The following is a 22362-nucleotide window of genomic DNA, read 5'->3' as shown; positions in this document are numbered from 1 at the left end:
ATAGATAGATAGATAGATAGATAGATAGATAGATAGATAGATAGATAGATAGATAGATAGATAGATAGATAGATAGATAGATAGATAGATAGATAGATAGATAGATAGATAGATAGATAGATAGATAGATGGATGGATAAATAAATGTCTATATAGATACATGAATGTAGATAGCTGGTTAGCTCGCTAACTAGATTAAAAAAATAATAAAATGAATAAATAAATAAAATGTACCTATTGTATCCACGTTGCATTGCCAGTGTTAGCAAAACTTACATCGTAACATCACCGGTACCATCTACGATGACCATGTTATTATCTTTAATTCGGATTCAATTTAACTGATAAATGTCACATTTGCATTTGCCCTCCGTCTTCAGCCGGGCATTTTTATTCACAAACAAAAATAAAATAATAATAGTAATAATAACAATAATGGTTTCTTGGATATTAATTCCATATAAAACCACCTATTTTTGGGTGTGTTTTGAACATTCGTTTTTGGGTGGTAGGTCTTCTGCAACCCAACTTTTGCAGGGGCCCCAACCATTTAATGCACACACGAGAAACATCCATCCATGTCAGGTCAAGTTTCATTTTACAGCCCGTAATCACGAGAAGTTGCGCCACCGTCCACCCACTCATCCGATATCCATCTGTTTTCCATCTATTCACAAACCCAGCCATCCAGCCATCAATCCAGTCATCCCTCCATCTGTTAAATCACACAACATATAAATCCACCAATTCATCCTACCAATCAAATAATTCACAAAACCATACATCCATCAATCCACTTAACCAGCCATCCATACACCCAACCAATCACCCGATCCATTCACTTATCCACCCATGTGTCGCAAATAGGGGCGGTATATACATTATTCTAACAAACAATGTTTTGACTACCGTAAAATCCGGACTATAAAGCGCACCTGATTAAAAGACGCACCCACCACTTTTTAGGTGATTTGCCACTTTTGTACCGTGTTTTCCGCACTATAAGGCGCACCGGGTTATAGGGCGCACCCCGAAAAAATAGTTTTTGGTCCTATTTCTGACATACATAAGACGCACCGGATTATAAGGCGCTACAATGGGAACGTCGACAAAACAGTCAGATAGTTCAGTCCAACTTATTACCCCCTCAACATTCCGAAAGCTTGCAAAGACGCAAATACGTGTTGAGAACACGTGCAGATGCGGTGTCCGTACGATGTCACTCAAATGCATCGTTCCATCATTCGGAAGGTTAAAGTCTTGGGATTCAAGAAATGCCAACCATTCCTTAGTATCTATTTCCTTTCCGCTCGCAACTTTACTGTGCATATGACAATAAACACTTATAGACACTCCATTCCATCCACTATCTGCACCGCTTATCACAGAAACATCGAGTTCAGTCTGAAACAAGATACAGGGACAATATAAAACCCGGAGTAGCTCACCGAAGTCGTTGTGATCATAATAATGTGCAGCCAATGTCCTCTTATATCCGTGAGGGTAGTAAATCCAGGAGAATACAATATTTACAAATACAGAATAGAAAAAAATGCTTTCTCTATGCCGTCAGCCACGTGCTATACACATGTATCTTTTTCGGCCAATTGCAGGCTTTGTGTCGCCGTTTAAGCCAATGCCAGCCTGTAAATGATAAAAAGTATCCGCCCCTTGACCTCCGAATAACGTTAGCCAATAGTGATCGATTCAACTGATGATTGACACATCTTTTTCGGCCAATTGCAGGCTTTGTTTCGCCCCTTTAGCCTATGCGAGCCTGTAAATGATAAAAAGGATCCGCCCCTTGACCTTTGAATAACTTTAGCCAATAGTGATCGATTCAAATGATGATTGACACATTGGTTAGCCGATGAAACGCCGGTAAATAAATCCCAGCATACATCGCGTACTACTTGGCGTTCGGGGGAAAATCTAGTCGGCGGCTGCAAGTTATAGTGGGGCACAGAACACAACCGAACGTACGTGTCAGCAGGTAAAGAATGTCTTCTTTTCAAAAAGAGTCTCGCCTTTTTGGAGTGCCACATTCATTTTTAAATCATTATGTCAGGAAAATGGATGAAAAACATTGTTTAGTTATTCTGGAGGATGGCTACACACATTTTAGGCGAATTATTTTTAACGTTTTGATAGTTCAATATAATTTAATCAAGACATACACACTCTTGGATCTATGGATTTTATTTTACTAATCATCTACTGAAGAAGCTTGAATAAAACACAAAACAATAATCGGAAAAAAAAAACCCAAAGATGACGAGAATTTGAGAACTCTAACTGGCACCATTTGGATAGAGAACAACGTGGGCTTGATTATTGTGCGATTGTATTTTGAGAGAATTCCCCCTTTAGGATATGCCCGCTTGCCTTTTTGCTGGCCAAATTCAGACTGCCCTAGCGAGGTCAGAAGTGTACCAGCTCTGGTTTCCGGTCTCCTGTGAGGGGCGGACCCCCTGTGGTGGAGTTGCCAAGGCAACCTTTGATGTACAATGCATGCCAACACCCCTCATCTCCTACCTTACATTCCAACAGTATCAGGCAGACAACATATCTATGTGATCGACTTAAAACACAGTATTCACTCCACATGTTTTGACATCGTTTGATCATTTTGTGACATTGCGAAACGTGCTCCCGACCACACTTTGAATACTCTACACATGTATGCGTACACACGTTAGCAAACAAAGATGTTGGATCAAAATAACACAACTAGGCGAGTTGTGGATATTTCGACGCTTGACTTGAATCAGTTTTGCATTCACCCACGCGTCCAATGACCATATAAAATATGTTTACGTTCCACCGGATGCTAACATTCCACCGGATGCTTACGTTAGCATAGCGCTAAATCTCCTGCCCGCTGCTATCAATAAACAGCAGCTCGCACACCCCAACGGAGCGTTTATCGTCGCCGACGACTTTAATCGGGCATGTTTAAGGACTATACTTCCCAAATCCATTCAATACGCGGACTGAGCAATTAGGGAAAAAACACCGGAGCGTGTGTACAGTAAGATCAAACATCTAGTTGGATCCGCCCATCTCTGTCTGTCCCTCACCCCCTCATACACCCCTCTCCGGAGGAAAACAAAGCCTATACAACAAGGACAGTACAAACATCTTCTTTGTGCCTTTATTTCTTTGTTTTCCTTATATGCTCACTGTAAAATGTGGACCTGGAGTGCCACGTCCAATCTCGTTGTCACAATATATCCCATGTTGTAACAATGACAATAAAGGTATATTCTACTCTATTCTATTCTAAAAAGGATGATTTTTCTTGATGTAATGTACTGAACGTGTCAACTTTCTCTGATCGCCAACTTCTAAACGGCTGATATAGATTCCAATAAAACGGGTTTGATGTCCCTAGGGGATGGGTTGCATCCACCACCTGCATCACAGGTGGTCTTGTTGTGGTGAATGAAATCCTTCCGTCTCCCGATCACCAGAAACACAGCCAAGCTCAAAACTCACTGGTAATGACCATGCTAGAACCGCGGTAATGATGAAATCGCTGGGTGGGTGTGGTGATTTAAGCTGGATCCCAGACCTTGTCTAATAAGCCCCCTAATAACTCTGTAAACGTCAGGGCCGACCAGGCCACTGGATCAAACGCACTGAACCTCGCTATGAACCCCACAGGACACTCGCTGGATTCACACTCCGGGGGACCGGGAAAGAAAGGAACCCGTAACGCGTTGTCCGACAAATTGCAACGTTGAAAAGTATTTTCTGCGGTTAAACCTCGATGTATTCACTAACAAAGAGCTTTGCTAGATAATATCCGGTGTTGAAATTGTTGAATTCTGCAGGATTTTTCAAGTTACGTATTCGAGCATGCTACAATAAACAACGGAACAAGAGAAGCTTTGCATTGTCGGGTGTATTATTTTTGATACGTAAATAATTCAGGAATTAAACAGCTAGCTAATTTTGCAATGCTATTTACATACTGTAGATATAAAACATAGATAAAATAAGACTGGAAATGCTTTGAACATATATTCCTAGGCAATACTATACATTCAAAACCAAGCCATATTGTATGACTGCAAGGGGTCCCTAAAATGAATACATACATATATTTCACAGAAATATGTTAGCATAGTAAGTGCTACTTTGTGTAACAACTGTGTTATTAAGCTAGTGTCATGTTTTTTTTGTTGTTTTTGAACGTGTCTTTTATGCCTGAAACTATCATAACCATGGCTAAATACTTGAAAATTAGCATGGCTCAATATCCATTGATAATTTGGAAAATTAAGTTGACATGAAAACAATATTCAATACAAATGTCGTAAAGAGTTTGTGATCTAATTGCATCAAAAACTAGCGCTGGTTTTCAACAAATTGTTTATTTATAATTTTCTAGCATAATTTATTTTTTGCCAAAATGAGTGTGTTATACTTTGAAAGCTAGTGTTCATGATATTAAGAATATTAAGTGTACTATTTTTTCAAAGTTTACAACAAATCGTATCTGTGTGTCTTTTAACCTTGTTTTGTTTTATCTTCCTGTTTTCCTTTTTCTCTCTTTATCTCACTCGTTTTCCCCTTCTCTATCCCCCTTCTCTCTTTATCTTCTTTTATTTTCTCTCCTTTTCTCTGTCTACCTTTTGATTTATCTCTCTTTCTTTCTTCCTCTTTTGTTTCTCACGTTCTCTCGCTCTATTTTATCTCCCTCTTTTCCCCTCTCTCTGTTTTTCTCCCTCTCATCCTGCTATTTATTTCTATCTTGTTTTATTTATTTTTAATCTACTAGTCCGGCCCCCAAGATAATGTATGTTCAATTGTGTGGCCCCCGAGTTAAAAATGAGTTTGACACCCCTGATCTATACTACTCAGTTGATCACCCTGTTTGTCCTTTAAAACAGTGAATTTCTCTAAAAGGTGAGATTTTGGCACCCCTGTTCCTGGCAAAAACAAGCTTCTGATCCTCAAAACTCATAAGTCATAAGTCCATCCATCCATCCATTGTCTTCCGCTTATCCGAGGTCGGGTCGCGGGGGCAGCAGCGTTAAAAGGGAAGCCCAGACGTCCCTATCCCCAGCCACCTCCTCCAGCTCATCCGACGGGACCCCGAGGCGTTCCCAAGCCAGCCGAGAGACATAGTCTCTCCAATGTGTCCTGGGCCGCCCCCGGGGCCTCCTGCCGGTGGGACATGCCCGGAACACCTCCCAAAGGGAGGCGTCCAGGCGGCATCCTTATTAGATGCCCGAGCCATCTCAACTGGCTCCTCTCAACGCGGAGGAGCAGTGGCTCTACACCGAGTCCCTCCCGGATGACTGAGCTTCTCACCTTATCTCAAAGGGAGAACCCAGCCACCCTGCGGAGGAAACTCATTTCGGCCACTTGTATCCGGGATCGAGTTCTTTCGGTCATGACCCAAAGTTCATGACCATAGGTGAGGGTAGGAACGTAGATCGACCGGTAGATCGAGAGCTTTGCCTTTCGGCTCAGCTCCCTCTTCACCACGACAGACCGGTACAGGGTCCGAACAGACCGGTACAGGGTCCGAGTCATAAGTCATGAAGTCATAAGTCTCCTCCTGTCAGAGACGGCCAAACTATATGTCCAAAAGCCGGGCCATACTATTGTCCTAAGTCGATCTATGTAACTATCTATCTACCTTGGTCATATCCCTCGAAAGGGGTGAACAATAGCAGGACAAACACTTGATAATAACAAAGAAAATAAAAAAGGAGGTAAAAAATAGAAACAAACAAAAACAAATGGCCAACCCAAATGCCCAAACAGCCAAACAACTTAGGCAACTCCTCACCTAAATTGGTCATGCTTTCGTCCCTCCAGATGAAATGGGACACAAGTAAGCGGCCATGTCATTCAGGTCAAGGTGACACAACTCGCTCTTCTGTTCAACACAGACAGCTTTCACTGGTTTACCTCTGCCGCATCATACAGGTGCACTGCCCATCTCTTAGAACACGTCCAAACTGTCATGATTGCCCTATTTGGAAAACCTGTGGCAGCTTGATTGGCGCCAACAGCCCGGACAAGCTGATTGGTGGCCACACCCTTCTTAAGCCCCGACTTCAGTTCAAACATTGTCAGATCGTTGCGAGCTGTTGTGTTTCACTCAGTAAGCGTTGTCGTCCGACTTCGTCCCTGTTATAACCTGTTTCCTCCCTGATTCCCGTTTTTGACCCGTTTCTGAACCTGACTACGCCTGTTTTGCCTGCCTACGACCACTATTACAAACTTTACATCGCCTCTGATCTCCAGCCCTGGTCAAACGACTTGCCATTCCCGCCTGTCTTCTTCCGACACGTAAGTGTCACTCCCGCCTTGCTCGTTCTCGCTCTGCGCCAGTCTTCGGATCAAGCAATCAAGCAAGCCTTACTTTCACTCTCTTTCAATAAAATCTGAGAAACGCACGCAATTGAGTCCTGTGTCCGTTCTGGTCCGCGTCACAAACACCCCACCACCCTTTTTAAAAGAATCTTCTTAAGTAACGAGCGTGTATCATCCAACCCATCGTCCAACTTTCGTGACCACGACTTTCATGTTCCCCATCCTCATCCGGTCAAGCGGCCCCCATCCTCTCTGCTTAATTATTTTGATGGCGGAAGACCTCCACTCCAGCCACTAAATCACAAGGCTCCACTTAAACGCCCGTGGTTATTCGGAACCGGCTCGATAGGTTTTGATCTCATTTGAACAAACAAAAGAATCCAAACGGTAACAATTTGCTCATTTTGGACGTCGCGCCATTAATTGCTGGCGCGGGCTGAAGACATTTGTCTCAATAAAACACAAAACAGCCCCGCGTTCATTACTCCCGTTGGCTCCTTGCGATTCTATCGACGGTCAGTCCTCCAGCCCGCTCATCTTTTGTTTTTATTTAACGCATATGAGCGGGGAATGTGACTCTTAAATATTAATGACAAGTAATTGCTTTATTTTCAGAGAACTGCTATGTGTGTGTGCGTGGATCTGTGGGAAAGCTTTTGCTCTAATTCCAGGCTTGATATTGGCTTGCTGTGATGTCCCACTGATTTTAATCTTCTCCTCTCAGATGAGAGCCATTCGGGCTTTCACGGTGCACTTTAACTTCAGCCCTCGGAATATTAGCTGCCTTTGATACCTGCTGCCCACAGGCACGCGTATCTGCACCCCACTGCACGTTTACTGCCCTTATATGCTGCTCCAATTCAGCCATCGGAATATGTCTCTTTAAAATAATTGACCCTTGTGCGATCCATTTTACCAGGGGTCGGGAATATATGGCTCGCGAGCCTGCTATGGCCGTTGTCATGAGGACAACTGGCTCGGTGATAACGTATTCATCCAATTTTGTATGTGTGGATGTTGGGAAGAGTAAGGTGATGAAGTGTTCATGGGATGGAGTGGGCATGGCGTAGGAAATAAGGTTGATTGGACAGGTTCTGGAAGAAGTTGAAAGCTTGGGTTGTGATGTGGCTGCAGTTGGTGGAATGGAGTGCAAGGTATTGCACGGAGTGAAGCAAGGTTTTGGGTGCTCTGAGGAGAGTGATGAGCATCATTGTTATGGTTGTTAAGAGGGGAGAGTATGGGAGTGTGTTTGTGCCGACTGTGTTGTATGGTGCAGACTTGGAGCCTGAACGCAGATTTGAAAAGGAAATTAAATAAATTTGAGATGAAGTGTTTGAGGAGTAAGTTAGGAGTGACAAAATTGGATAGATTGAGAAATGAAATTGTGAGAGGCAGAACTGGAGTAGTAGCAGAACTGAACAAGCGTATGGAAGAGAGAGTACTCGGTTCGTTTGGACACATGGAGAGGATGGATGAGGATCGAATGTTGAAGAGGATCTACAGAGCAGAAGTAAATGGAAGAAGACCAAAAGGAAGGCTGCGATTGACGTGGATGAATGGTGTTATGAGTGCACTTGAAGAAAGAGGTCTAAATGGAGTGGAAGCTAGAGCTCGTGTTGGTGATAGGTATGAGTGGAGAGGTGTTTTGAAAGGATAGTGGGATATCTGGATGTGCTCTAAGGGATGGGCAGGGCACCTGTATGATGCCGCAGGGGTAAACCAGTGAAACCTCTCGGGCCCTGCTGTTGAACAGAAGAGTGTGTTGTGTCACCCTGACCCGAGTGACATGGCCATATATGTTGTTGTTTTGTTTCAAATAGACTGGGAATCTGAATTTAAATAAATGAATACACGAATAAATAAAACAGAAGAAGATGGACACCATTCATCTTGAAACGTTTATATATATAACAAGTTTATTTATAATGCTTATATATATATATATATATATATATATATATATATATATATATATATATATATATATATATATATATATGAACACCTCTAAACATGATCATTCCAATATATGAGATTCATTTGGAAAAAAGACACGGCTCGCCACACGATGGAAAATCTAAGTTACGAGCATTCCCATTGCTATTTAGCTAATTAAGGTGGAGTTTTCGGGTTTATTTTTAATTTTCAAATCAGTATTAGTCATATGTACAATAGTACTGGGACCAGACTGTAAAGAATAAAGTAGAAAACAAAAAACAAAACAAACAAACAAAAAAAAAAAGAATAAATGAATGAGTGGATGAATGAATGGAAGAAGGTATATATAACTGGCTAGATAGATAGATGACTAGATGGAGAGAGAGAAAGAGAGAGAGAGAGAGAGAGAGAGAGAGAGAGATAGATAGATGGATGGATGGATAGACAGATGAACGAATGGATGGACTGAAAGCTGGCTAGATAGATAGATAGATAGATAGATAGATAGATAGATAGATAGATAGATAGATAGATAGATCGATAGATGGATATAAATGGATAGATAGATGGATATAGATAGATAGATAGATAGATAGATAGATAGATAGATAGATAGATGGATATAGATAGATAGATAGATAGATAGATAGATAGATAGATAGATAGATAGATAGATAGATAGATAGATAGATAGATAGATAGATAGATAGATAGATAGATAGATAGATAGAAATAAAGAGATAGATAGAAAGGTAGATGAATGTGTAGATAGATAGCTGGTTAGCTAGCTGGTTAGCTAGCTAGTTAACCAGATAGCTAGGTAGATAGATAGATAGATAGATAGATAGATAGATAGATAGATAGATACTTTATTCATCCCCTAAGGGAAATTCACATTTCCAGCAGCATCCCTGAGCTGAGAACAGTACAATAATAAAGCCAAAAGAATACAATATACAAATACCCAGTGTGACGTGCAAATGCCCACTTTAGCATGTTATATAGAGTAACCAAATAGTGCTACACAGAACACATAATGCAGTAAGATTCAGTAATATCCAATGTAGGTGGTGTGGTTTAATGTGGGCCTTTACTCTGCCGGGTGGAGTTAAAGAGCCTCATGGCATGAGGAAGAAAAGATCTCTTCAGTCTGTCCGTAGTACAAGACAGTGACAGCAGGTAGCTAAAAACAAAAAAAATCTACCTCTCTTTTCCCTATGTTGCGTTCTCAGTGTTAGCAAAACTTACATCGTAACATCACCGGTACCATCTAGGATGCCCATGTTATTATCTTTAATTCGGATTCAATTTAACTGATAAATGTCACATTTGCATTTGCCCTCCGTCTTCAGCCGGGCATTTTTATTCACTCGCATCAACATTCGGAACATCTTAACTATTTTCCGTGACATTTACCGTATAATAATGTCAGTATATGTCGTATCCAGCATGCAAAAAAAAAAAAAAAAAAAGAAGAACCCTGAGAAAATAACAACTAGCGAGCGTTATGTTTTATTCACTAGTGATATTTACATTGCAATGATAGATTCAGGGACCTACTTTTTTGTATGGGAAGCTTATTAACAACGAGACTTTGCTGTTAGAGAAGGACGATGTCACGGGAGCTTCACATTTTGAAAAGCCTCGCCGAAGATTCTTTAACTCCCCCGCCCGGCAGATTTTCGGACCGCAGCCTGCGGAGCGCATATCTGATGCCGAGTGGCGGTACGAGAACGTGTTTTTTTTTCTATAGGAAATACTTGATGGATGCGCTGCTGTGCTGGATTGACCAGTTTTGAGTGATGCGTGCGAGCGAGAGGCGAGTTTGCCAAGTTGTCGGCAAAGTTGCTGAGTCGTGATTCTGTCTAAAGTCAAAGGAATATTGAATATCCGTGGCAATTTAGGTCCTAGTTTGAGACACTGTATGTTGTGTTAATATATTTTAAATGATTTTTTTGTTAAACGTATGTTTTTCACTCATTAAATAACATACCACGAAACATAATAGAGTTTTAAGATTTACAGCAATAGTTCCCTAACTTTTGCAGGCTGGCGCCCCCTTGGCTCCGCAGTGAATTCCTTGCTGGAACAAAAAGTGTTACATTTAATTGATTATGCAGTTTTCGGGTTGTACACTTATAGACATTTTTTTAATAAGAGTCACAGCATTGGTTATTTATTTGTGCCTTTGTGAACCTTTTTCGTCGCAAATGCTGCTTTGAAGGAGGTTTTTTTTTACCTCTTAGTCCACTTGTAGATGCACCTTCTTCGTCTTTTACGTGTAATCTCTTTTGACATGTCGTGTATTGTAATATGTGATGATTTTTAAGGTGCTGGTACTTATTACTTGTGTTTCCTCAGGACCCAGCGACTATGCAAAAGCAAATTATTCAACGGATGTTTTCTTCTGTTCCACGACTGCTTCATCAAAACCGAAAAAGGTCCAAACAAGTGTTGTACTGCCCTTTGTTTCCTTCTCGTTTCTTGACTCTTTGACTATGTTTACGGAGTCCGCCATGACACTCAATGAGCTCACACGGTGGGTGTGGCGTAGTGTGTTGCTCGCAAACTTTGAATTGTGTTTATTGGCTTGTCCTATTCTTTAAACGTGCCTCTGATTGGTCAGCGCTTTCAAAACTCAAACAATTACAAACTCCATCACTACGGCCCACTATGGGAACCACTGATTTTGAGTATTTACCGGTCCCTTCAAACAAGGCCTAACAATCTCAGAGACGGCTTCTTCCTCAGGGCCATCACCACCCTAAACAAGTGCACAAAACTTTGAACATATATACCTTTCAACGTATTTAGGATGTTTGGTTTTGCTGCTTCAGTTTCATTGCACAATGTTCAGTTGCACTGCAGTACCAATGTACTATTCTTTGAAAAATTGATTCATTGCACTAATGTTATAACTTAGGTCAGTCTCAAAACCCTACTGTGTAAATATTGTTTACCCGAGTGTCCTGAGAGTCTGTGATTGAATTTATTTCATGAAAGTCATCATTATATATTTACTCTGGAGTGTAATGTCTAATCTCGTTGCATACAATGTTTTACAATGTCGATATCAGTGACAATAAAGACAATTCATTTGAATTCAAATTTCTGGACTACACTTTTTTTTATATATATATATAAACGTCCCCCTCGATATATTATAAGACACGCATGTACAGGTTATTTTAAAACCAGACTCTAACATTGTTAGATTATATATCCTAAACAGGCGTCAACGTATTTATCATAACTAGGGTTGTGTCGTGGACTCTATAAACTAGCTGATTATTTCACAAAAAAACTATAGATTTATCTTCTTTTTCTGCACAATAACCAACATTGACTCATATACTAAAATATAATGGTGTTTTCCTCTACGCTGAAAACGAAAAATGCCCCTATGCTGGAAACTAGCCTGGTAATGGTATGATTTTCAACATTTGCTTGACCGTTGACCATTTTTCCACGATTAACATAAAATGCACAAGAAGAGCAATGGAAAATCAGATGCTAAAATATACATGCACATAAAAAATAGTAATAATACTAATACAAAAATAAAATAATTCAATATAATTAAAAATAAATAAATACATACATAACTACATAAATAAAAAAAACAGAAAAAAAATATATATAATGTTATTTTATTCTATTTTGTGAACAAGTGTCAGCTTATTTGGCAAAAAATACTAGCGTATTATTGTTCACTGTAAACTAGTTGATTGCGTTACTAGCCTGGACCATATAAATGTGATTATGTTTTTGGAGATGTTTACTGTATATTTAAATGGATGTTTCATTTGTATCCATGATGATGCTAAAAACTACAACCAATGGTCGTCCCTTCCCGCTTCATGTTGAATATCGTGTCAGTCTATTTAGGCCTCAAACTAATCAACCCTGAATTAGCAACGCTCTGTACTGCCTGCAGCCAAGTAACACAAACTATTCCTAGCTTCGAGTGCGACGAACTCCAAGGCATAACCTTATTTACACCGAATCTTTGATCACATTTGTTTTTTTAACGATCAAAAACGGAGTGATTTATGACACCCTCCCTTAATGGATGTAAGAGGGTAATTGTCAGAATGTGGGCTGTAAACTAAAGAGACATAAAGCTGCCAGTTCCCCAGCGCAACAATGAAGGAACGACACGCTGCTGTCTGCGAACACAGCTGTTAGGCGTCTGTTGAATTTACGGCCACGTGGGAACGGATTAATGATGTTTGCAGGGAGGAGGCGAGAATATAAACAGTGTGGCGGTGGCTCTGCGTGGTTGGGGATGAGGAACGGAAGGACGGACAGCCAAGACGTGGTCACCTCTGACTAAGAAAGGTGCGATGGCGGTTCCAGATTAGCGTATTTACAAACTAAAGAATCACGGGCAAGCGTTTCCGCTAGTTCGGCAAACCAAAGTGAGTATAGTAAACCCTGGAGCAGGGGTAGGGAACCTATGGCTCGGGAGCCATACATGGCTCTTTTCATGAGTACGTATGGCTCCGAAATAAAATGTAACTATTGCAAGTCTCTCTGTGGCGTTCCGAAGTCAAGTGATTACATCCCGATTTTGGTCCATATAAAGCCGAAGCAACTTAATGCAGAATGCACCTAGCGGACACCGGATCGAGGGCGCAGCCCTCCTCTTTCCTTTAATAAAACTTGTGAGAAACGTAACACAATTGGGTCCTGTTTCCGTTCTGGTCCCGACATAGTCATTCATGTTCCTTCTTTTTATTACTTGATAATCTCCAAGTAAATTTCCATGGTGATACTTTTTTTTTCCAGTTAGCATCACTGCAAGCTTTGGAACCCAAGGTAAATAAATACAGTGTGAAAAACACTTAAAAATAAGTTGCTAAGCACACAAGATTTGGAATGAAGCGAGAGAAAGACATTGTGGGAGGGAATTCAGCCGACAAAATATGAGTCTTTCCTTGAAGCCGTGCCAAACCAATAACAAACCAACATTTTATATGACAGGGACCTTCGAGGCGTAACTCATATGCAAAATTTTGAGTGAGGAAAGTATGGTTTTTGATGTTGTATAGCAGGTAAAATCCCATAGTGAAGGGCTGAAAAAACATTACACGATAGGGGAAAAATGTCGTATGGTGGGGACATTGTATCCTGTCTTCAACTGTAATTCAAGCGAGCAAGGAAGGATCTGACAAGGACGGTCTCACCATCGGCATAAATAATGCATGGTCGTAGGTGAAGAGAGGAAATGTTCCTCGAAACATCAACGAGTCTCCATAATGAAGGCATAAAGTCTAATTAAAGGCTTACAGTTACATCCTTACCGGCATCCTGAAAGGTAATCAATACTCGTTATTGTCGTTTAATAGTAATATAAATATACATATTATTTTTATTTGTTTTTGTTTTTTGGGTGTATTCAATCGGTCTGTATCCGGGGAGCTTTCCTTGTCCATCAGCTGCCTATGTGAGGAAACATTTGAAAGGGGCGCCTGAAAGTTTACCGGCATCCATCCTATTTCAAATTGAAGTGCAAAGTTCCAGCTGAATGGATTGGCTTTCAGACGCAGCGGGCCGTGGCTGCACGCGTTCAATCCCGGACTGAATCTGATTTGGTCCCGGGAGCGGCACAAAGGAAAAACCCGCTCATTGATAAAGCTAAGCCGCGTCAGATAGGAAAACAGGTGGGGGGAGTCAATGAAGAAGAGGGTAGAGAGAGAGAGAGACAAAAAACAATCCTAGTGAATTCCATCAATGAGAAATGGTCTGGTTGCTCTGGTAGCTTTTAAAAACCGAGTGTATTATTATTATTATTTTTTGCAATTAGGCATAGAATGTGTAGACATAATAGTGTGAGAGAGAGAGAGAGATATTTCAAGCACAGAACATGGATATGTTCCTCATATTTTGCATATTTTTTAAACTATTAGATAGAGAGAGAGAGAGAGAGAGAGAGAGAGAGAGAGAGAGAGAGAGAGAGAGAGAGAGAGAGAGAGAGAGAGAGAGAGAGAGAGAGAGAGAGAGAGAGAGAGAGAGAGAGAGAGAGAGAGATGGATGGATAGAGATGTATAAATAGAGATAGATAGTTAGGAAGAGATAGACAGAGATAGATAGATAGAGATAGAGAGATAGATACAGAGAGATAGATAGAGAGAGAGCGAGTTAGAGAGATGGATAGATTAGAGAGATAGAGAGATAGATGGATGGATGGATGGATAGATGTCTAGATAGATGTCTAGATGGATCGATAGATACTGACCGTAATCTGCAAGTCTTTAAAATATATTGCAAAAGGGATGTCAAAGGAATGGTCTCAATGATTGATCTACTTGATACTGTGCGGACAAAAACTCATTCATGTCTAAAAGTTTGTATCAGTAAATGTTATATAGGAAAATGTATTTTCATATTTTAATGATTTATTCTTGTGTTGCACATGGTTGCTGACAGAAAACTAGCAAAACAACCCCTATGCTAAATATATTACCATAATTTACATAGTGTATGCTATTTTAACAGTAGTATATGCTTGACCAAGGTAGATAGATAGATAGATAGATAGATAGATAGATAGATAGATAGATAGATAGATAGATAGATAGATAGATAGATAGATAGATAGATAGATACTTCCTTTTTTTCTTAACTTCTTTATACAACATCATCATTCGTAATATAATGCATTAAAGCAAGTGAGCCGTTTGAGAGCCGGCTCTCTTTAATGAGTTGAGCCGAAAAAGCTGGTTCTCTAAAAAGAGACGTACTTTCACTACACAACTCGAACTGGAGATCCTCGTGCAGACGAAAACTCGAACTGGGAGACCAAAACAACAATGGCGGATCTGCCTGACGAAAAGTTTGGAGTGCGGTAAATCTTTGTTAAAAAATGATAATGAAAACGTTGTGTCAAAAAAGTTGCGTCCCGGGGACGCACGATGATTTGACACGATGCGTCCTCAGCAAAAATCATGGGTCTAGGATGCAGGGACGTGGGCAAACGAGAACACTGTAATAGTGTTAAAAAACAATCGCTAATAAGGGATAAATGACAATAAAGGCAATTGATCCATCCATCCATCCATTGTCTTCCGCTTATCCGAGGTCGGGTCGCGGGGGCAGCAGCGTTAAAAGGGAAGCCCAGACGTCCCTATCCCCAGCCACTTCCTCCAGCTCATCCGACGGGACCCCGAGGCGTTCCCAAGCCAGCCGAGAGACATAGTCTCTCCAACGTGTCCTGGGCCGCCCCCGGGGCCTCCTGCCGGTGGGACATGCCCGGAACACCTCCCGAGGGAGGCGTCCAGGAGGCATCCTTATTAGATGCCCGAGCCACCTCAACTGGCTCCTCTCAACGCGGAGGAGCAGTGGCTCTACTCCGAGTCCCTCCCGGATGACTGAGCTTCTCACCCTATCTCTAAGGGAGAACCCAGCCACCCTGCGGAGGAAACTCATTTCGGCCGCTTGTATCCGGGATCAAGTTCTTTCGGTCATGACCCAAAGTTCATGACCATAGGTGAGGGTAGGAACGTAGATGGACTGGTAGATCGAGAGCTTTGCCTTTCGGCTCAGCTCCCTCTTCACCACGACAGACCGGTACAGGGTCCGAATGACGGCAGACGCTGCACCGACCCGTCTGTCGATCTCCCGTTCCATCCTACCCTCACTCGTGAACAAGACCCCAAGATACTTGAACTCCTCCACTTGGGGCAAGACCTCCTCCCCGACACGGAGGGAGCATACCACCCTTTTCCGACTGAGAACCATGGCCTCGGACTTGGAGGTGCTGATCCCCATCCCGGCCGCTTCACACTCGGTTGCGAATCGCTCCAGCGAGAGCTGAAGATCACGGGCTGAGGAAGCCAACAGCACCACGTCATCTGCAAAAAGCAGTGACGCAATGCTGAGGCCCCCAAACCGGACTCCATCCCCGCCAAGGCTGCGCCTAGAAATTCTGTCCATAAAAGTTATGAACAGAATCGGTGACAAAGGGCAGCCCTGGCGGAGCCCAACCCTCACCGGGAACGAATCCGACTTATTGCCGGCAATGCGGACCAGACTCTGGCACCGGGCATACAGGGACCGCACAGCCCGGATAAGACTGTGCGGTACCCCATACTCCCGAAGCACCCCCCACAGGGCCTCCCGAGGAACACGGTCGAATGCCTTCTCCAAGTCCACAAAACACATGTAGACCGGACAGGCAAATTCCCATGCACCCTCAAAGACCCTGAAGAGTGTATAGAGCTGGTCCAGTGTTCCACGGCCAGGACGAAAACCACACTGTTCCTCCTGAATCCGAGATTCGACTTCCTGGCGGACCCTCCTCTCCAGTACCCCTGAATAGACCTTACCAGGGAGGCTGAGAAGTGTGATTCCCCTGTAGTTGGAACACACTCTCCGGTCCCCCTTCTTAAAGACGGGAACCACCACCCCAGTCTGCCAGTCCAGAGGCACTGTCCCCGATGTCCACGCGATGTTGCAGAGGCGCGTCAACCATGACACGCCCACAACATCCAGAGCCTTAATGAAGTCTGGGCGGATCTCATCGACCCCCGGGGCCCTGCCACCGAGGAGTTTTTTGACAACCTCGGTGACTTCAACCCCAGTGATACGAGAGCCCAACCCAGAGTCCTCAGGCTCTGCTTCCCTTCCTTGATCTGCTACCTTATCGTGGTGGAGGAGTTTGTGTGTCCCAATGATCCTAGGAGCTATGTTGTCGGGGGCTTTAAGCCCCTGGTAGGGTCACCCATGGCAAACAGGTCCTAGGTGAGTGGCCAGACAAAACGCAGATCAGAAGACCCCTAATGATGAGAGAAAACTTTGGTCCTCGATTTCCCTCGCCCGGACGCGGGTTACCGGGGCCCCCTTCTGGAGCCAGGCCTGGAGGTGGGGCCCGCTGGCGAGCGCCTGGTGGCCGGACCCTTACCCACGGGGGCCGGCCGGGCACAGCCCGAAGGGACGACGTGGGACCCTCTTCCCATGGGCTCACCACCTGTAGGAGGGGCCAAAGGGGTCGGGTGCGCAGAGAGCTGGGTAGCAGCCAAGGGAGGGGTCCTTGGCGCGACGATCCCCGGCTACAGAAACTGGCTTTTGGGACATGGAACGTTACCTCTCTGGCAGGGAAGGAGCCCGAGTTGGTGCGTGAGGTTGAGAAATTCCGACTAGATATAGTCGGACTCACCTCTACGCACGGCTTGGGCTCTGGTACCAGTCCTCTCGAGAGGGGTTGGACTCTCTTCCACTCTGGAGTTGCCCGTGGTGAGAGGCGCAGAGCCGGTGTGGGCATATTAATTGCTCCACGGCTCGGCGCCTGTACGTTGGGGTTCACCCCGGTAGACGAGAGGGTAGCCTCCCTCCGCCTTCGGGTGGGGGGACGGGTCCTGACTGTTGTTTGTGCTTATGCACCAAATAGCAGTTCGGAGTACCCAACCTTCTTGGGGTCCTTAGAGGGTGTGCTTGAGAGCGCGCCCCCTGGGGACTCCCTCGTACTGCTGGGAGACTTCAACGCTCACGTGGGCAATGACAGTGAGACCTGGAAGGGCGTGATTGGGAAGAACGGCCCCCCTGACCTGAACCCGAGTGGTGTTTCGTTATTGGACTTCTGTGCTCGTCATGGTCTGTCCATAATGAACACCATTTTCAGACATAAGGGTGTCCATATGTGCACTTGGCACCAGGACACCCTAGGCCGTAGTTCGATGATCGACTTTGTCATCGTTTCGTCGGACCTGCGGCCGCATGTTCTGGACACTCGGGTGAAGAGAGGGGCGGAGCTGTCAACTGATCACCACCTGGTGGTGAGTTTGCTTCGATGGTGGGGGAAGATGCCGGCCCGACCCGGCAGACCCAAGCGTGTTGTGAGGGTCTGTTGGGAACGGCTGGCAGAATCTCCTGTCAGAAGAAGTTTCAATTCACACCTCCGGCAGAACTTCGCCCATGTCCCGAGGGAGGCGGGGGACATTGAGTCCGAGTGGACCATGTTCCGCGCCTCCATTGTCGAGGCGGCTGATCGGAGCTGTGGCCGCAAGGTAGTCGGTGCCTGCCGCGGTGGCAACCCTCAGACCCGTTGGTGGTCACCGGCGGTGAGGGATGCCGTCAAGCTGAAGAAGGAGTCTTATCGGGCCTTCCTGGCCTGTGGGACTCTGGAAGCAGCTGGCAGGTATCGGCTGGCCAAGCGGAATGCGGCTTTGGCGGTTGCCGAGGCAAAAACTCGGGCATGGGAGGAGTTTGGCGAGGCCATGGAAGCCGACTTCCGAACGGCTTCGAGGAAATTCTGGTCCACCATCCGACGTCTTAGGGGGAGGAAGCGGTGTGCCATCGACACTGTGTATAGTGCCGATGGGGCGCTGCTGACCTCGACCCGGGACGTTGTGAATCGGTGGGCGGAGTACTTCGAAGACCTCCTCAAAAAGGCAATTGAATACCATAATATTGTATTGTGGATCCGTTTGTGACAATTTATCGACATCTGAAAGACGATCTAGTTAATCGGCAGGTACTTTTCAATGCCAGAAACATATGTTATAATTAGATGACAGTATTTTATCGGGATGATGCCTATGTTGAATACACATTTTACATGTTACAGATGTTGGAACTGCAAAGGCTATTTTCTTTTATTCTATATATATTTTTTTTTTAATTGAAAATGTTGACCAAACAAAATGATTCATTAGGAGGTGGATGCTTTTTAGCCTGACATCTTTATTTTGTTAAACGATGCTTATTTTCAAACTTGTCAGGATATATAATTATGGTAAAATAACAGGGTTCTTACAGCCTAAGGCAAGTTAAGTTACAGATTTTTTAAGACTGATTTCATGCCTTATGAAATCAGATTTAAGTCGACAAAAAATTGATAAATGTTACGAAATATTTCCGTTCAAATGCATATAAGCCTTGTTAAGACTTTTTGGAAATTGGATTGTTTGTCATGATTACCGATGTGAATCACCTGTGCCCGCTCATTTGGCGCCAAATGCCGCGGGTTCTGATTGGCTCCCTGTCAGTATTTGAACCGGGTCTTGTCAATCCCCTGTTGTCAGTCCGTCTACGAAGATCCGTGTATACTAGGCAAGCTTTTTTCGACCCTGTCTCACACCTGTCCCGTTTTTGCTCCCGTCTGTCTCTGGCTATGACCCGTTTTGATCCCGACCACGTATGCTCTTCCGTCCCGACTTACGACCCATTCTTTGATTACGACCACGTCTGCTCTCCCGTCCCGGCTTACGACCCGTTTCTAACCCTGACCACATTTTTGCTCTCCTATCCTGGCTATCGAACTGTTTTCCCGTACTTGATACCGCCATCGCCCGCTACGGAAGATCACAATCCGAGTACGAGAGAGACTTGCCTCCCGCACCTAGCGAACACCGGATCGAGGGCGCAGCCCTTCCTCTTTCCTTAAATAAAACGTGTGAGAAACGTGACACAATTGGGTCCTGTTTCCGTTCTGGTCCCGACATAGTCATTCATGTTCCTTCTCTTTATTACTTGATAATCTCAAAATGAATTTCCATGGTGATACTTTTTTTTTTTTTCTTGTTAGCATCACTGCAAGCTTTGGAACCCAAGGTTGAATTTGCAGGTTGCTCCTGTTTGTCTCCCGCTACGACCTGTTTTGATCTGGACCACGTCCGCTCTCCCGTCCCGAATTACGACTCGTTTCCGACCCCGACCATGTCTTGCTCTCCCAGTCCCGGCTACCGACCAGTTTTCCGCCCCTGACACCGGCCTCGCTCCCTACGGAAGGTCCACTTCCGTGTTCGGATCGCAAGCAGAGTACAAGAGCGAACACCGGATCGTGGGTGCACCCCTTCCTCGTTCTTCAATAAACCTTGTGGTAAACGTTATGCGAGTGGGTCCTGTTTCTGTTCTGGTCCTGACATTCTTATTGTTTTTTTCTCTATCTTTTGTGTTGTAACCCCAAGAAATGCAGTTTCAACGGATGCCGTTTTTTTTTTTCCTTCTTCTTCCACGGTTAACAGAGGGCAACTCTGCAGGGAATGGATTTCCACCTGCTTGCCTCATCCTTCGAGATACACAAGAACACAAACAAATTGGGATTAAATGCTCCCCTCTAAGATCCCACCGCTATGGTTTTTCCAACATGAACTGTTCATCCCGTTGAAAAATGGGTCGCGCAATGGAGTCTGCCTTTTCATTGTTGAATCAGCAAAAACTGAGGTTACAACAGGAGCCCGAAGCGCCAGGCACGGTGACAAATTTTCAGTTTTTTTTTTTTTTTTTTTTTTTTTTTTTTTTTTTTTTTTTTTTTTTCGTGAAACGGCCCCCGGTGGAATGGGCCGCTTCGTGAGCGAGATCCGTATCAAACATTAAACTGCATTTTTCATTCATGAGAAAAAGTGTGTTCGGTTTTAACAATCGCAGAATAAAAGCTGATGCAGGAAAGTTGCTCGCGGGGGGGGGAACTGATTTGGATCCAGCCAAAGGTAAACCCCGAGGGAGATGCTGGATAAATGTGTACCCTTGCCAAAGGGAATACGGAGCATTATTTTGAGCCCTAAGGGCGAGGGAAAGGGATTTAGATAAATAATACAAGGGGTCATTTAAAGAACAATTAAAATGGGTTTTCGTTGGAACTCCCCAGCTAAGATTTAAACAACAGAACATTTCAACCAGTAGAGAACCAGATATTAAACTGGAATTCATAAGGACCCACTTGCATATATATCTCTCAGTTTTATTGGGAAGAAGTGAAAGGATTACACAAACGATCCGGTGATCAATGGTCACGGGGAGTAGGTTGCTCAGACGAGGATGTGGTATTTCTGTGGCGAGCGATGGCGGTGTCGGGAGCGGAAAAAACAGGTCAGTAGCCGGGACAGGAGAGCAAAAACATGGTCGAGATCAGAAAACGGGTCGAAGCCGGGAAACAGATGTGGGCCAAAACAGGAGTGAGTCAGAGTCTAAAAGCTTGCCTATCGAAAACTGAGGTTGGCAGACGGACTGACAACTGGTGACAGACGGGGGTTTAAAAAGTGACAGGGAGCCAATCAGAGTCCAGGCAGTTGGCGCCAAAGGAGCGGGCACAGGTGCCTCGCATCAGTAATCATGACAAGCACAGTAAATTGGAGCCTCAAGTTTTGAACTTAATCCATTCCAGGGTGGAGATTGACATCGGATTTGGTTGGGTTCTGAATATATGTTTCCCATAAGAAATAATGGTAAACTCAATCTGTAATTGCCCATGTGAAAAGCCCTCTTTTGCTTCCAATAAAACAGGTATCTAATTAGCTACATAATCCTAAACACTAAACGTATGCAATACTGATAAAAATATGTATACTGCATTATAATTGTAGTAGTATTAAAATATGTCACATCATATAATCTCGGTTGAATGAGTTTTCAGCTATACTAATTATCATTGCTGTCATTTACACCACATGCATTAAGTTTGTTGTAAATAATCAAAGAACAAAAGCGGCGCTGCCACGAGCGGATGCCTTTTCCAGCAGCTGCCCTATTGTTTTATTGTCTGCTCCTATCTTCGGTGTTTTTTCTTCCTGTTTTGACAACTACACTATGGATTATTTCTATCCTATGGACATGGGTTTTAGCGCACAAAAAATGCGTGTATTCAAGGAATCAACTCCGTGCCCTGAAGAATTCTCGTGCCGGCGTGATGAAGGGGCCTATCGTGGAAGAAGAGCCGGAGCTAGCGAAGCGGCTAGCGGCGTTGTAAGTCTTCGGTTCCATCCCTAATCATGGTAGATCCGAACTCACGACCAAATAAGATCATCGAGTGCTGGTGGAAAACAGTTGCTGTGTTCTGCGGAAACGTGGCTCACGTTTAGCATTACGGACGCTAACGTGTAGCCACCCGGAGCTACCCGGAGCTTTCCGGCTTCAACGCCACTAAACAGAGACACGAATGCCGGTGGGAATCGGAGAGGAGGCGGACTTGCTAACACGAGGTGGTGTATCCCTGGATTTTCACAAAGAAAAGATTTCCATCTGCTGCAGGGATGTCGAACTTTTGGACTAGCGTGACGTCATCCACTCCGCTACAAGCACCGCTAGGGCATCATGTTAATCTGTTAATAAACAGCGGGGTAGACTGCTGGAAGTGTGAATTTCCCTACG

The 22362-nt window shown here is 43.9% G+C and overlaps 1 protein-coding gene across 1 annotated transcript in view; it reads left to right on the top strand.

Moving 5' to 3' along the window:
* The window catches only part of LOC148360147 (protein diaphanous homolog 2-like), a 151592-nt gene that overhangs the window by 126897 nt on the left and 2333 nt on the right, over nucleotides 1–22362 (top strand). The window contains exon 7 of the mRNA XM_088343855.1: nucleotides 9879–9999. Coding sequence (XP_088199981.1) covers nucleotides 9879–9999 — 121 coding nt within the window. The remainder of the gene's footprint in view (nucleotides 1–9878; nucleotides 10000–22362) is intronic.

This window comes from Urocampus carinirostris, chromosome 9, assembly GCF_059441175.1.
Source record: "Urocampus carinirostris isolate Australia breed hairy pipefish chromosome 9, RoL_Ucar_1.0, whole genome shotgun sequence".
In the NCBI taxonomy this organism is placed as follows: Eukaryota; Metazoa; Chordata; class Actinopteri; order Syngnathiformes; family Syngnathidae; genus Urocampus; species Urocampus carinirostris.
The sequence above is the reverse complement of the archived record's forward strand: the minus strand, read 5'-3'. Positions and strand labels throughout refer to the sequence as shown.